Raw genomic sequence first — 13,668 nt, 5'->3', positions numbered from 1 at the left:
ATCAAGAATCACCAATATTAAGTACTCAAAACCACAATTATTAACACAACCTCAACTCCACCCTAAAATCAAATTTATCTTAAAAAAAACAACCATGTTTCTTTCCTTTATGTTAAATGTGTTATGGCCAACCTTACCATATCTCCCCCACAACTTTTACGGACGGATTTTTCCATCTCCCTTGCTCTCATGCTTGTATATCTAACGTGGATAAACTTTTTCCATCTGCCAACAAGAGAGCAATATTCTATGGCCATCGCTTTCTTGTCTCCGGACGATAATTATTTGCACATGCAATAGTTATAAAGTTTGAGTGTCCAATAAAAGTCGACCACGAAGTTGACGAAATGACATTTGATGTTTTTCGTGTCTCCCCACGATAATTATTTGAATGTCCAATAATTAATAAAGTTTGAGTGTCCAATAAAACTCTACCACGAAGTCGACGAAATGACATGATGTTTACAACTTTTACTCTATTATTTCGCGTGGTCATACATTTTCCTATCACATTTCATTTCATAAGCGCTAGGGGTCTTTCTTTACCACCCAATTATGATACCCACTTTTGTTCACATCGATATTTCCAATTTTGTGCGAAAACATCGGCACAAACAATAAACAAAGTTACAATTTCGCCCTATAAATTCCTGGTCAGAAATTATTGAACAAATTTGATTGAAGGATTGTTTAAATAGCCTTTTTTTTATGGTTGAAATGAATCGAATGCCATTAAAAATATCTCGGGGTATTCAAAATTTTGAAATTTGGCACACAAAATTTTAAAGTTTAATAAATATAACCCCGAATTCAAAAATTTCAACATAAATTTGAATTTCTACTATTTTTTAACAAAAATATGACCTATTAAACTATAACGAGTACGCTGAACGCGGCTGAAGTATCGATAGTAGTTACTAGTATTGTCAATTTATCCGTTAAATTCGCTTTAAACCTCACACTTCCAATCGATTTTTTTAATGTAGTACATCTTTTCTGCATCACATGTCTCCACATGACGTTAGACTGCTGATGTAGAATAGGTTCACGTCATTAATTATATCTGACGTTAGACTACGGAGGTAGAATAGGTTCACGTCGTTATTATATATAATTTTTCCGGGTAAGAATTTTTCATTATAAAAATATCATTAAAAATATTAAATTTATCAACCTATTCCACTAGAAGAGGCTTTGACGATTTTTTTAGAATACTGAAAAGCCATCATCGATATGACGTCAGATTCATGACATCGTCGTTGTAGTGTTCTTGTTACACGTCTCTTTTGGCCGTGAATCTCGGTTCTTGAAAAAGGAATCTTCCATATGACGTCAGAGTACGGACATCGTCGTTATATTGATCTTGTTATCCTCCTTTTTGCTATAAATATCCGGGCTCAGATTTCCGAGTGACAATTCAGCTCCAAGAGTTTGCATTGCTGCAAAATAATTGCTTGATCGACCACTGAGTATTTAGTCCGATGGAGACGGTAAACACCCTCGAGAATGTGCTTTGCATGAAGGGAGGAAATGGAGATTCAAGTTATGCCTACCATTCTCCATCTGTGCAGGTAATTCTGTCAGCCTAATCAAACCCTGGTTAAATCTTAGTTCTCATATATTACTACCTGAAGTTATTAACGGGCAAGCCCATATCTTTCTGTTGATGTATGTGCAGTTAAAGATAGTTCTGGCCCTTAAACCCCTTTTGGAGCACGGGATCTACCAGAACGTCAGATCTATATTAAAGACCGTAGATGGAGTGTTTCGTATTGCAGACTTTGGTTGTGCAACGGGGAGTAACACGCTTTTCACAGCCGACACTATCGTCACAGCTGTCAAATCCATTTTCATTGGCGATTGCCTGGACGTACCAGAATTCCAGGTTCACTTCGCCGATCTTCCGTCGAATGATTTCAATACATTGTTTCGATCTTTACCTCCATTCCGAGGTGCAGATATAATCGTAGCTGTAGATGGGAGAACAGGACAAACATCAGCAGCAGCAGCAGCACAGGATCATAATAAACCTCCAGCGACTAGATGCTACTTCGCATCAGCGGTGTCGGGATCGCACTACAGACGACTTTTCCCACGGCAAACCCTCCATTTCTGCCATTCCTCCACCAGCCTCCACTGGCTTTCACAAGTGAGAAAGACGTTAAACCCTACTATTTAATCCCCTCAGATGACCAAATCTACTTATTATTAATGACGAGGGTATATTAATCGTTTTTGATTTCAGGTTCCTGCTAGCATCGAGGACAGAAGTTCTCCTGCTTGGAACAGTGGGCATGTCTACATATCTAGTGATGCAGTGGCCGATGCCTATCTCAATCAATTCAAACTAGACTTTGCAGCATTCTTAGGTGCCAGAGCAGAAGAGATTGTTACTGGAGGATGCATGTTCATCGCTATCTTGGGCCGTGATTCTGTGGACATAAAGGAACAAAGCGGGTTGGGAGCTTGCGCTTTTCACTTGGAAGCTGCACTTAAGGAGCTGGTGAATGAGGTAAGTTATATAATTCAATATTATTATGTGATAATTAAGTTTGAATACATTCAGAATGTGATCGTGATTTTGTTGGCAGGGTTTGATTGAGGAGGAGAAACTAGACTCCTTCAACATTCCTTTCTATGGTCCAAGTGTGGAGGAGCTAAAGATCATAGTGGAGACGGAGGACTCGTTTGATATAAAAAGCGTGAGGACTCTGAGTGGGTTCCCTTTGCATCCATTGTTGGAGGTTAGAGAGGGGGAGGAGGAGATGTTTGGGCGAATAGTGGAAAAGCATTACAGAGCTCTGTTCGAGAATATTGTGGGAGCTCACTTGGGATGGAATGAATATCTAATAGACGAATTTTTCTCAAAAATTACGAAAAGAGCCACTGCCAAATATGGAGAGTACCTGCCCAATACTCTTGACCTAGTGATTGCCTTTCTCCTTCGCAAATGATACACTTTAGCGGGTCGCTTAATCTTGGTTATCACTATCCGTTGGATCTTGGTTACCTGGATTTAACTCAACAAACACATAAAAGGTGCTACATGGAACGCTAAGGAGGCTCTTCGTTGAAAATGGGGAACCAGTAGTGGTAATTTTTAGGAAGAGCCCGATACAATAACAGTCGAATAAAATATTATTTGTACTGTCGACGCGTTTCATGTTTCGATTAAGAATAACCCCGTTGAATAAAAAGTTTTTTCCATGTTTCCAGTAAGAATAACTCCGTTGAATAAGAGATTATGTGTACTATCGATGTGTTTCATGTTTCCATTAAGAATAACTTTACAGACTTTGAGCCATTGACTGATTTAAAGCTGCAAGGTTTAACTTTACACACTTCACATCGTTGAATTACTTAATTTATTAAACGTACCATTCAAACAATGAAAGTACTCAGATAATAACAATGATAATAAAATTGAAGGTACCCTTTGCCCGCTTAGCATTTATAACATATACCATGAACTAAACTGTTACACCTTTATAGTAATAAAAAATAAGAACGGTTTTTGGTAGTAAAATAACCCCTAAAAATTTCTTCAAGGCTAAGACCAGCTTTCCTATGCATCTCCAAAATTTTCACACGCTCCTGAGAATTAATTTGAGTTTCATGTTTCCATTAAGAAACGCTGTAAAAGCTTAGCATCAATGAATTATTTAAGTTATTCAATACCTAATGTTTATATACATTTCCACTTCAGCATTGCAGTATTATAAAATCGAAAGCGAAAGCACACTTTGTGTCCTCGGGGTTTGTAATATATGCTATCACCCTCTACTGTAGATAATGCCAAGAACATTTTCCCTTAGTAAATTACCACCAAAATTTCACAAAATGCTACGAACTGTTTTACAACGATTATATGTGTTTTTAAATGGTGAATAATTTCTGGAATTTTTTTACACAATTTATAGAATTAGTTTAACAAAAGTATATCATTTCAAATAAAATAATATTTTAAATACAACGAGGTGTATTTACAACGATTAGAGGTGTTTTTAAATGGTGAATAATTTCTAGATTTTTTTGACAATTTATAAAATTAGCTTAACAAAATTATATTATTTAAAATAAAATAACATAATGATTAGAGGTGTTTTCAAATTGTGAATATTTTTTGGAATTTTTTTACACTATTTATAAAATCAGCTTAATTTTTTTTTTTTTTTTTTAGTTGAAGGAGGAGACTGTCCTTCTATTCCATTATATCAAAAGTAATGTTACAATATATACAAAAAACTTGACTTTGTCATGGACTTCAGAAAAAACAAGGGCATTCTGCCATAGAAAAGGCCCTCCACACTGACTAAAGGATAAGCTAACCACTCAAAAGATACCCTCGGTTAACCGTTAACCCATAGTCGAACTCCATGATCCCAACCATCATTACCACGCTTAGTGGGAAAGTACAAGCGACCCCACAAAAATACATGGCCAAATCTGACCGTCGAATCCCTCTACAGAAATGGACGGCTCAGAGAAAAATCGGGAAGCCAAGCTGCTCGAGCTTTAAGGTGCGATGGAGGGTGGTATTACGTACCCCACCCTCGCCACGTGTTGAGATCCTAGTGGGATCGCTCTCAAAAAAACCAAACCACTTACCATTCAAAAGCTCAGCGATCAACTGGAAACCGCTTAAAGCCTGGTTTTTCATTCCGTAAGAGGAATGCAGGAGAATTTCCGTCACTAGAAAGATCTAGCCTACCTTCCCGCGGAGGCTAACTTCGGGATTCGTAACAGAAACAGCCACCGACTGTAAATTAAACACTGTGTTGCAAATCGAAGGAGAAAGGAGCCTGGTTAACTTACACCAAAGGAAAATGTAACCGCTCAGAGTTTGCCCTTCTTCAAGATTCCAACCAAAGTACTGTGTTTGAACTTGCATAAGAAGCTTCATTCCGTGTCTTTCCCTCTGGCCCAATGTCTAAAAATTTCTCTGTCCTCTGCCGCTTGTTCATTGCAGAGAGCTTTTAATCTGCTTTGAGGTGACTCCTGCCACTTCATCTCAATCCTGCATTCTAAATTAATCACTCCTTGGTTGGCTAGTAAATCCACTAGTTTATTGGCTTTCCGACGAACATGATTGAAGCTAACAGTTCGAAGACTCTGGAGATGATTTTGAATTCTTTGGTACACTTGAATTAGTTTCCAGTGTTTTGAGACCCTTTCTGGCGCTGTTCCACAACTGATTCTCTTTACCGCATTTATAGATATCTCTGAGTCTGCTTCGATAATGACATTTGAGCTGTGATTTAGTTTGAGAAGCTCTAGACAATGTTCCAATGCCATTAGTTCAGCCATGTTGTTGGTGGCTATGCCTAAATGGCAATGGAAAGTAAAGATTATAGTTCCTTCTTCATCTCTTAACACCCCACCGTAACTTGCTATTCCAAGGTTGCTTTTTGAAGCACCATCAATATTGCATTTCAGAAAACCTTTCGGTGGAGGATGCCAGAGTTCCTTTTCCGTTTCCAAATCTCTTTCCTTTCTGCTAAGTCCATGGTGAATAATCTCTTGCATGCCCAGATGCCTGAGAGTTCTCAATTCATTTGCTGTGGGAGGATTCTTGGGATAACTGCGCACAGTGGTGGAAACTGTCTCCTTAATCTATTTCAAGATCAGATCCATCAGGCGAAGAGGAGTAGTTTTTTCATCCTTGAAAATTCTTTTATTCCTTTCTTTCCAAACATTCCAGATAATGAAGCTTGGCGTAAAGGTCCAGGCCAGATTAAGGATCTCATACTCCGAAAAGTTTTTTCTCCACCTGTTCAGGGTATTAATGATGCTACCTTTATCTCTGTCTGTCTGTTGAAACATGGTGTCAAAAGAATCCCACAGCTAGGAGGTGTAGGTGCAGCTGTTAAGAATATGCTCCATTGTCTCCTCTTGAGCTTCACATAACTGACATCTAGAAGGCCCAATAACCCCCCTTTTCTGAATATTATCCCAAGTTAATATTTTCTTGTGATGAACTAACCACATGAAAAGCTTGATCTTCATCCACCCTTGATGGCTCCAAAGTTGTTGCCATGATTTCGCCAAAACACAGGGATCAAGGTTTAGGATAATTCTTTTTGCTTCCTTTATATTAAAGGTACCTTCTTTATTGAGGCCCCATCTTAGCTAATCCTGCCCCTCTGTTACCAAGATCTTCCTTTGTTTTAACTTGCTTATGAGTTCCTTTGCTTTTGTTTTTATAGGGCTATCCTCTCTGCAGTCAATTTTGCTCCAGTTTCTCCACTTCCCGAAGTCATGAGGAAGATTCCAGAAATATTTAACTTCTATTAATCCTTGGGAATCTGTTTCCTACTTGAGGCTTATAAATTCCTCTCTTATCAGCGTTGGTTCTTGTTGCCATTTGTCTTCCCAGAAGAGAGCTAGATCTCCTGCTCTAATTTCCCAGAAATTGTTGTTTTGAACTAGGCTTCTGTTTTCCCAGGCTTTATTCCAGATGTAAGAGCCTTTTATGTGTCCAGACATTCTTATAAGGTCACTTGTTTTCCAAGTGCTAGCATATTTTTCTTTCCAGAGTTTAGCCCATTGAGCCCCTAGCTCTTTAACCCACCTCCACCAGAGCTTGGCTCCGAAAATATTACTTAGAATTTCCTGATCATCTAAGCCTAGACCTCCGTGACATTTGGGTTTACAAATTTTATCCCAGGAAACAAGGGTCCATTTCTTCCTTGTTTCCTCCTTGCCCCAAAGGAAATCTCTCTGGATATTCCTAAATTGTTGTAAGACCCCTTTAGGAGCCGGAAGGGATAATAAAAAGAAAACATGGATAGATTGTAGCATGGCCTTTGTCAGAATCAACCTTCCAGCAAGGTTCAATGATCTGAAAGTCCATTTTTTGACTTTGTCATGCATCTTGTTGAGCACTGATTCCCAAATACTTTTATGCAATGGTTTAGCTGTCAGGGGAATTCCCAAATACTTTGAAGGGAGGGAATCCCTTTGAAAGCCCAGAATTCTGGAGATATTCCTCTGAATTGCAATGTTAGTATTTAAGAAAAAAAAAATTGATTTGGAGAGATTGACTTCCATACCTGTAGCTAAGGCAAAGTCATTTAGGATTTGTTTGTACGCTGAAGCTTCTTTGACTGTGGGGATACCCTGCAGCATGGTGTCATCCACAAATTGTTGGTGAGTCATTGCTTGACCATTCTTCGTTAATTGGAGGCCCTTGATCTTTCCTAAGACTTTGGCTTGATTAATGGATCTGCCTAGACCTTCCATCATGAGGATAAAGAGAAAGGGAGAGAGTGGGTCTCCCTACCTGAGGCCTCTGGAAGGAGTGAAGATCTCTGAGGGCGAGCCATTCACCAGAATTGAAAAGCTGGAAGAAGTAACCAGAGCCATAACCCATCTGACCCAGTTGTGATCAAACCCAAAAGCAGTAAGGACCTTCTTGATGTAAATCCAGTTCACCTTGTCATATGCTTTTGCAATATCTAATTGCATGATCATACCAGCCTGCCTATTGCTGGTAAGCGTATGGACTACCTCATGGGCTTGAATAATGTTGTTTAGGATTTGTCTTCCTTCCACATAACCAGATTGTTCCCCTGAAATTAAAGACAGAAGAAGAGGTTTGAGTCTGCTAGCCAAAATCTTGGAAATAATTTTGTAAACAACATTGCATAAAGCAATGGGTCTGAACTTATCAGGAGTTAAGGCTGAGTCCTGTTTGGGGATCAGGGAGATGAAGGAGGTGTTGAGGGCTTTCAGAATAATCATGTTTCTTCTGGAGTCCTCTACAACATACATAATATCCTATTTGACAACATTCCAGCAGGCCTTGAAAAAGTCCAGATTAAAACCATCTAGACTTGGAGCTTTGCCATTCTGCATATCTTTGATAACCTCACTGACTTCTTCTTCAGTTACTTGTTTTTTCAGGTTAAAATTATCCTCTCTGGACACTGATTTAGGGATATTCTTTGTAATTTCCTTAATGCATTGTTCTCTATCTAGATTATTTTCCTTAGTGATGCCTTTGAAATGTTGAACCAACATAGCTTCGATATTCTTATGAGAGGTCTGAAGCTCCCCATTCTCATTCAATATCGAAGAAATTCTATTGTGCGCTCTATTGGCCATTGTAGATCTGTGGAAAAATTTGGTGTTTCGTTCACCTTCTTTGAGCCATTGAACTCTAGACTTTTGTCTCCAAAATATTTCCTCTTGTTTGCATAAATTCTCTCATTCTTTATTGTGTTTATCAGCTTGTTCACTTTTGACTTTATCAAAACCATCTATGATCAATGGTTGGTTTAGTTCCTGTAGTTTAATTTCCACTGATTTTTTGTCTACGAAAATATTACCAAACTCCTTCTTGTTCCATTCTTTGAGTCTGAGTTTTATGTGATTTAGTCTTTTATGAAGGAGAAACATTTTGGTGCCCTGGATCTGCAGATCTTCTGACCACCATTTTTCAATGTTGCTGATGAAATTTGGGTGGGAGAGCCAGATGTTCTCAAATCTGAAGGGTCTATTCCTGGGAGAATCGATCCCTTTGATCTCTAATTGAATCGGCCAGTGATCAGAGCCTCCAAATGGGAGAACCTTGGCAGTTATTTCTTTATTAGTGAGCATCAGCTCCTCTGAGATCAAAAATATGTCTAACTTGGAGGTGACCTGGGCATCACCTCCTCTTTTGTTATTCCAAGTAAAAAGGCCATTGTGCATTTCAGCGTCAACCAGTTTCATATCTTCTATGAATGATTGGAACACTATGGAATCTTTGCTTAGCATTCTGGTACCTCCTTTTTTTTCTGAAAGAGATTTAATCATGTTGAAATCTCCTCCCATGACCCAAGGAATTTCTTCATGTCTACTTCTAAGATCAATCAGGGAGTCAAGAAATTTGAGTTTCTCATCTATTCATTGAGGACCATACACATTCGTAACCAGGAAGGTATCCAACACCCCCACTGGTTGAATGATAACTGATAAATAATTTCTTAATGCCTCCGCATCTATTATGCTGACTTTTTGGGGGTTCCATAGAGTGAGAATGCCCCCAGCTGTGTTCTATGCTTTAACTTCTAGAAAATCAAATCTATTAAGCCATTTGCTATGGATTTTCTTTAATTTCTGAATGGAGCATTTTGTTTCTTGAATGAAGATTAAGTCCGGCGTTGCTAGCTTCATTCTGTTACTTAGCATTCTTTGTTTTCTTTTACTTCCTAGACCTCTGATATTCCAAGATATGAAATTCATAATTAAAGATTTGTAAAGGAGTAACTGGTTAGATCTTTCATCTTACTAGAATCTATCATTAGCTTTCCACACTCCATCAAGAGCTCATTTTGCTTTTTCCTGCCCCTCTTCTTTCCTGGATTTCTAGTAGCTAATCCTAGAGCTGATTTCATTGTTTTCACCCCTCTGTGCTCCTGTTTGTGAATATTTTTACCTTTATCCAGCCCTCTTTCTTGAGTTTTCCATAAAAACAACTATTGTATCTTGTTGCATTCTTCTTGAGGCAGTGAATCTATTCCTCCTTTGGTTCCCTGTATCAGGAATCCTTCCAGATCCATGTTTTCCTTGTCGAGAATATCTTGTAGTTCATGATCTTCCAGATCTGTTTCACTTTGGCTCATTTCCTGGTCCATCTCCATTTTTGTTTTACTTATCATCACTTCTTTTTGAGAACCAATCTCTTGAGATTGTTTTTTTCCTCTTCTTTTTCTTTGTTATTAGTACCTTCCTCCTGATATTGGTTTTCTTTTGTGATTTCTTCATTCTCTTCCAGCACTTGAAACTTGTTCTGATTGACCTTCTGCCCCTCGTTATATTGTTGCTTAAGCCCCTTTTTTCCTCCTTTTCCTCTACTTTCCACTTTCTGAAAGCTTTCTGTGTCCTTCGTTGTATTAAGTTTATCTTTGTTGTCTGCTTTACTGAGAGGGCAGTCTCTGAACAGATGTCCATGTTCATGGCACCTACGACATCTGAAAGGGATATGCTCGTAGTCCACTGTCTGCACCCACTCCTCATCAAAGACTTCCAGGATAACTTCATCTGGAAGTGCTCCTGATAGATCCATTTCCACACATCTCCTTGGAAAGGAGGTATATTTTCCTCTTCTTGTGGCCTTAGAAGCTTTGACAAAACGTCCTAGTTTATTGCCAATGGCAGCTAGTGATTCAGTTTGCCAATAATCCAGAGGTAGAGAATAGAGCCTTACCCACACTAGAACAAAGAGAAAGTCTCCCGCTCTGGGACAAAGTTCGTCCTCTATGGCCTCATATAGAGACCAACTGCTGCAGAAAAAAAGGGTCCTCCGTCGAATATTCTGTCTTTGTCTTCGATGTTTGAGAATGCCACTATGAAGAATCCCTTTGACCCAAGATGTAGGTCAATGCTTCCTTTGGGTTTCCAGTGATATTTGATCCACGTTTGTAAAGCCTTTTCAGTGGGCCATAGTCCCATGGATTTACAGATAATGGCATAGGTTCCCATGTGTTCCCTGTGTGCCTGCAAAGCAAGATAATTTAATATTACTCTAGGAGAGGTTTTTGTTTTTGGTTTTCAAGGTCCTTTTTGTTTTTTGTCTCTTGGACCCTGACTTTTGTCTTCTTCCTCTTTGTCCTTTGTGCAACTGTTTTCCTTGGTTTTGGTCCCATCTGCTTCCTTTTCATTATCCCTGTTCCTTTCATTCGTACAACCTTTGCTATTCCCCATCGGTGATTTACTTCTTCTGGCAACAACGTCTTTGTAGGAGGGAGCCGAGCTCCCTCCTTTGCTGCCCTCCATTGGAGACGAACTCTGTTGATTTTTGTAACCCTATTCACTTCGCTTTGGCTCTCCCGCATCTTTTTATTCTCTTCAATCCTCCCTTCCAGCTTAAAAAAATTGTATGATTTAAAATAAAATTATATTTTAAATCTATTTTAAACAAGTCTCATATGTAATGTTGTTACATAGTATCTATTTCTTGTGCAAAAAGAAAAAAGTAATTGACAATCGAAGTTATTGATAACAAAAGTTATTCATATTAGTCATTTTATTATTTAGGCATGAATGTACAATGATCTCTCTTTCCAAACATTGTTAAACAAATCAAAAATGAATATATATAAACATAGCACTTATAATATCATAGAATTCAGAAACAAATATATTATCAATAATACACCATTGTTGGTAGCTGAATTCTATATCTTCATTATTCATAAACAGATGTTGTACATCATACATATAAATACAATAATGATGCAATTTGATTCAGGTTTTCTTGGACTCTAATAACTAATCCCTATAACACACACTAACCCAAATCTTAATCATGAGGATTAGGTGTCTAAAATTCCTCCCTTAATCCGAAGGGATGTATCAAAGTCCAAGAATGAGAGCTAAAAATGAAAAAAAAGGCCTCACATCCAAGAGTTGTATGTCTCTCAGAAATGGTTTTCAAGGATGTTCACAAACCAAAATATGGGAAGAATCGAGGTCTCAACCAATTTTGGTTCAAAGATGACCACCAACTTTGGAACTATCATAACAGTTCTCAAACAAACGAAACTTGGAACTATCAAAGAAACTCTTGGAACAATTCCTAATCTAGCATCTTCTGTTAGTGGAAGTGCTCCTTCACTATAAATTGATGTAGTAGATACTGAAGTAACTCTGCAAGTGGTTTTTTAAGGATATAACACGCCAACCAAAACTCAGCATGCCAAAAATATGAAGTCATGCAAATAGAGTATAAAAGCTCCTAGAACACAAATTCATCTATGATCTGACTGCAACTTGAATCTCACTACAAACTCAGTCTCTAGGATGTAGAAGTAAACTCTGATTATCTTTGACTTTGGTTCACTTGATAAATATTCAAATGTATAATAGACCATCAATTTCCCCCTTGTCAGATACATGGTGATAATATGAAGTACTCTTCATACACGACTAGTTAATAATCTAGAATAAACTTTGTAGTATGACATGTAAATCTTCTTCGTTGTTTTAGGCCAATCCCAGGAAGCAATCGATCCAAAATTAATTTTCTCTCTTACAGTAACTTTATGCTTGAAAAAATTATTTGAATGATGATTCTTCTTTCCACAATGTTTGCAATGATGAAGATCATAACAATGATATTTATCATGTCCAACTTTGTCACAATGGTGGCATTTAACAAAAAAATCATCTTGAAGAAAACCACCACTACAAAAATGTATGGGCTTCGAAAAGTCAGGAACATGAAAAGACACATATTTATCATATCCAACACTAGTTATATTTTTTTTTCCACAATTTCTTCACAAGATATGATGAAGGTTTTGGGAACTATAGGTTTCACATCTATATGAAAATGATCTTTACATACCCTTGCCTTGTTGGAGCATAGAACATGACTTTCAGATCCATCCAAATTTTCTCATGAAATGGTCTAATCCATCTCTAAATATTGATGTAATTCATACTTGAACAATGTGTTCTGAAAAAAAAATGTTCATATTTACAACTCATCTTTAGTTCACGAAATTCGTCCTTTCGCAACTGTGACTCAAGCTCTAAAAACTCAATTTTGTGTTTAGCATTTTTCAAATATGTTTGGATATTAGAGAGTGTGTCTTTGCTAATTTGGACTGTGTCATGAACAATAAATGGTATTAGAGTGTTCAGTAACACTAATACATTACTAGTTCTAGCCATTTTATAATAAATCAAAATAAAAAAATGAAGCGTGTCTGATGCCGCCGCTTATAATACAATATAAAAGAGAACTTTCAATCAAAAAATTGCAGTCAATTTCCACAACTAAAATGACCAACCTTCAAAATAATGCACAAATCTAAGATACTTTTATACATACTTTAGTGAATAATTTTCATAAAGAAGAAAAAAAACTTTACACTTCAATAAGTCTCGGTGCAACTCATTGATGGATCATTGCTCTGACCTCTATGCAATGTTTCTTCCTTTCTTCAATTTTTTTTGCGTGGTCAAAATATTAAAAAAAATGTTGATTAATAGAGGTCACATCCACAATTGAGATGAGGTGGTGGATAGGTAATTTCACCATGGTAATTATAATAAACAAATAGTGCAGTCAATAGCCGGTAGAGGAAACTTATGAATTGATGGAATCCATGGTTATTGTGGCTTGTAATTTTGCATTCACTTCCACATCATTTTTTCACAAAAACTTCCTTGTGTCTTAGTGGTTCAAATATGTGGATTTTGTAACCTCTTTGGGTTATTTACATGTACAAGGAATCATCATGTGTATTAACAACAGATAATGGTTGAGAAATTATGCATTGTGGAAAATTTTGTTATCAAGAAAGATCAATGGAAGCAGAGTACCAACATACCAAAATGGCTTTCTCAACTACAATTCGACAATCATTCGGCTCTCAAATTTGTCCATTCTATTAAAGACAACCCAATCAACTCCATGAGTAGATTAGAATGTTGTGTATATTAGTTTGTGAATGAAGGTTGACACATCCAACTTCTGAGCTCAAGAAAGGCCATTAGTAAGTCTATCCATGCCAAAAAAATAAAGTTTCCAAATTATACAGGGGCTATGGTTTCAGAGTTACACATACAAAGATAATTTCTTACTTAACGATGTTGTATATAACCTAAAATCATTATCTAATACTGATCAAAATCCATCCAACTCAAACCCTGGAAATGTCGTGACATGATAAA

The 13,668-nt window shown here is 37.3% G+C and overlaps 1 protein-coding gene across 1 annotated transcript; it reads left to right on the top strand.

Annotated features, from left to right (window-relative positions):
- The first annotated feature begins 1,435 nt into the window (after positions 1–1,435).
- On the top strand, positions 1,436–3,176 carry LOC149250767 (indole-3-acetate O-methyltransferase 1-like). Its single transcript, XM_089456472.1, has 4 exons — positions 1,436–1,571; positions 1,679–2,149; positions 2,246–2,512; positions 2,592–3,176. Exons 1-4 carry the CDS (start codon positions 1,482–1,484, stop codon positions 2,952–2,954), a joined length of 1,191 nt encoding a protein of 396 aa, XP_089312598.1. The 5' UTR covers positions 1,436–1,481; the 3' UTR covers positions 2,955–3,176.
- The last annotated feature ends 10,492 nt before the right edge of the window (positions 3,177–13,668 follow it).

Source organism: Pinus tabuliformis, chromosome 7 (assembly GCF_031772625.1).
Source record: "Pinus tabuliformis cultivar Carrire ecotype Pingquan chromosome 7, CPIR1, whole genome shotgun sequence".
NCBI classification, from domain to species: Eukaryota; Viridiplantae; Streptophyta; class Pinopsida; order Pinales; family Pinaceae; genus Pinus; species Pinus tabuliformis.
Note: the sequence above shows the minus strand (reverse complement) of the source record. Positions and strands in the feature narration are given on the sequence as shown.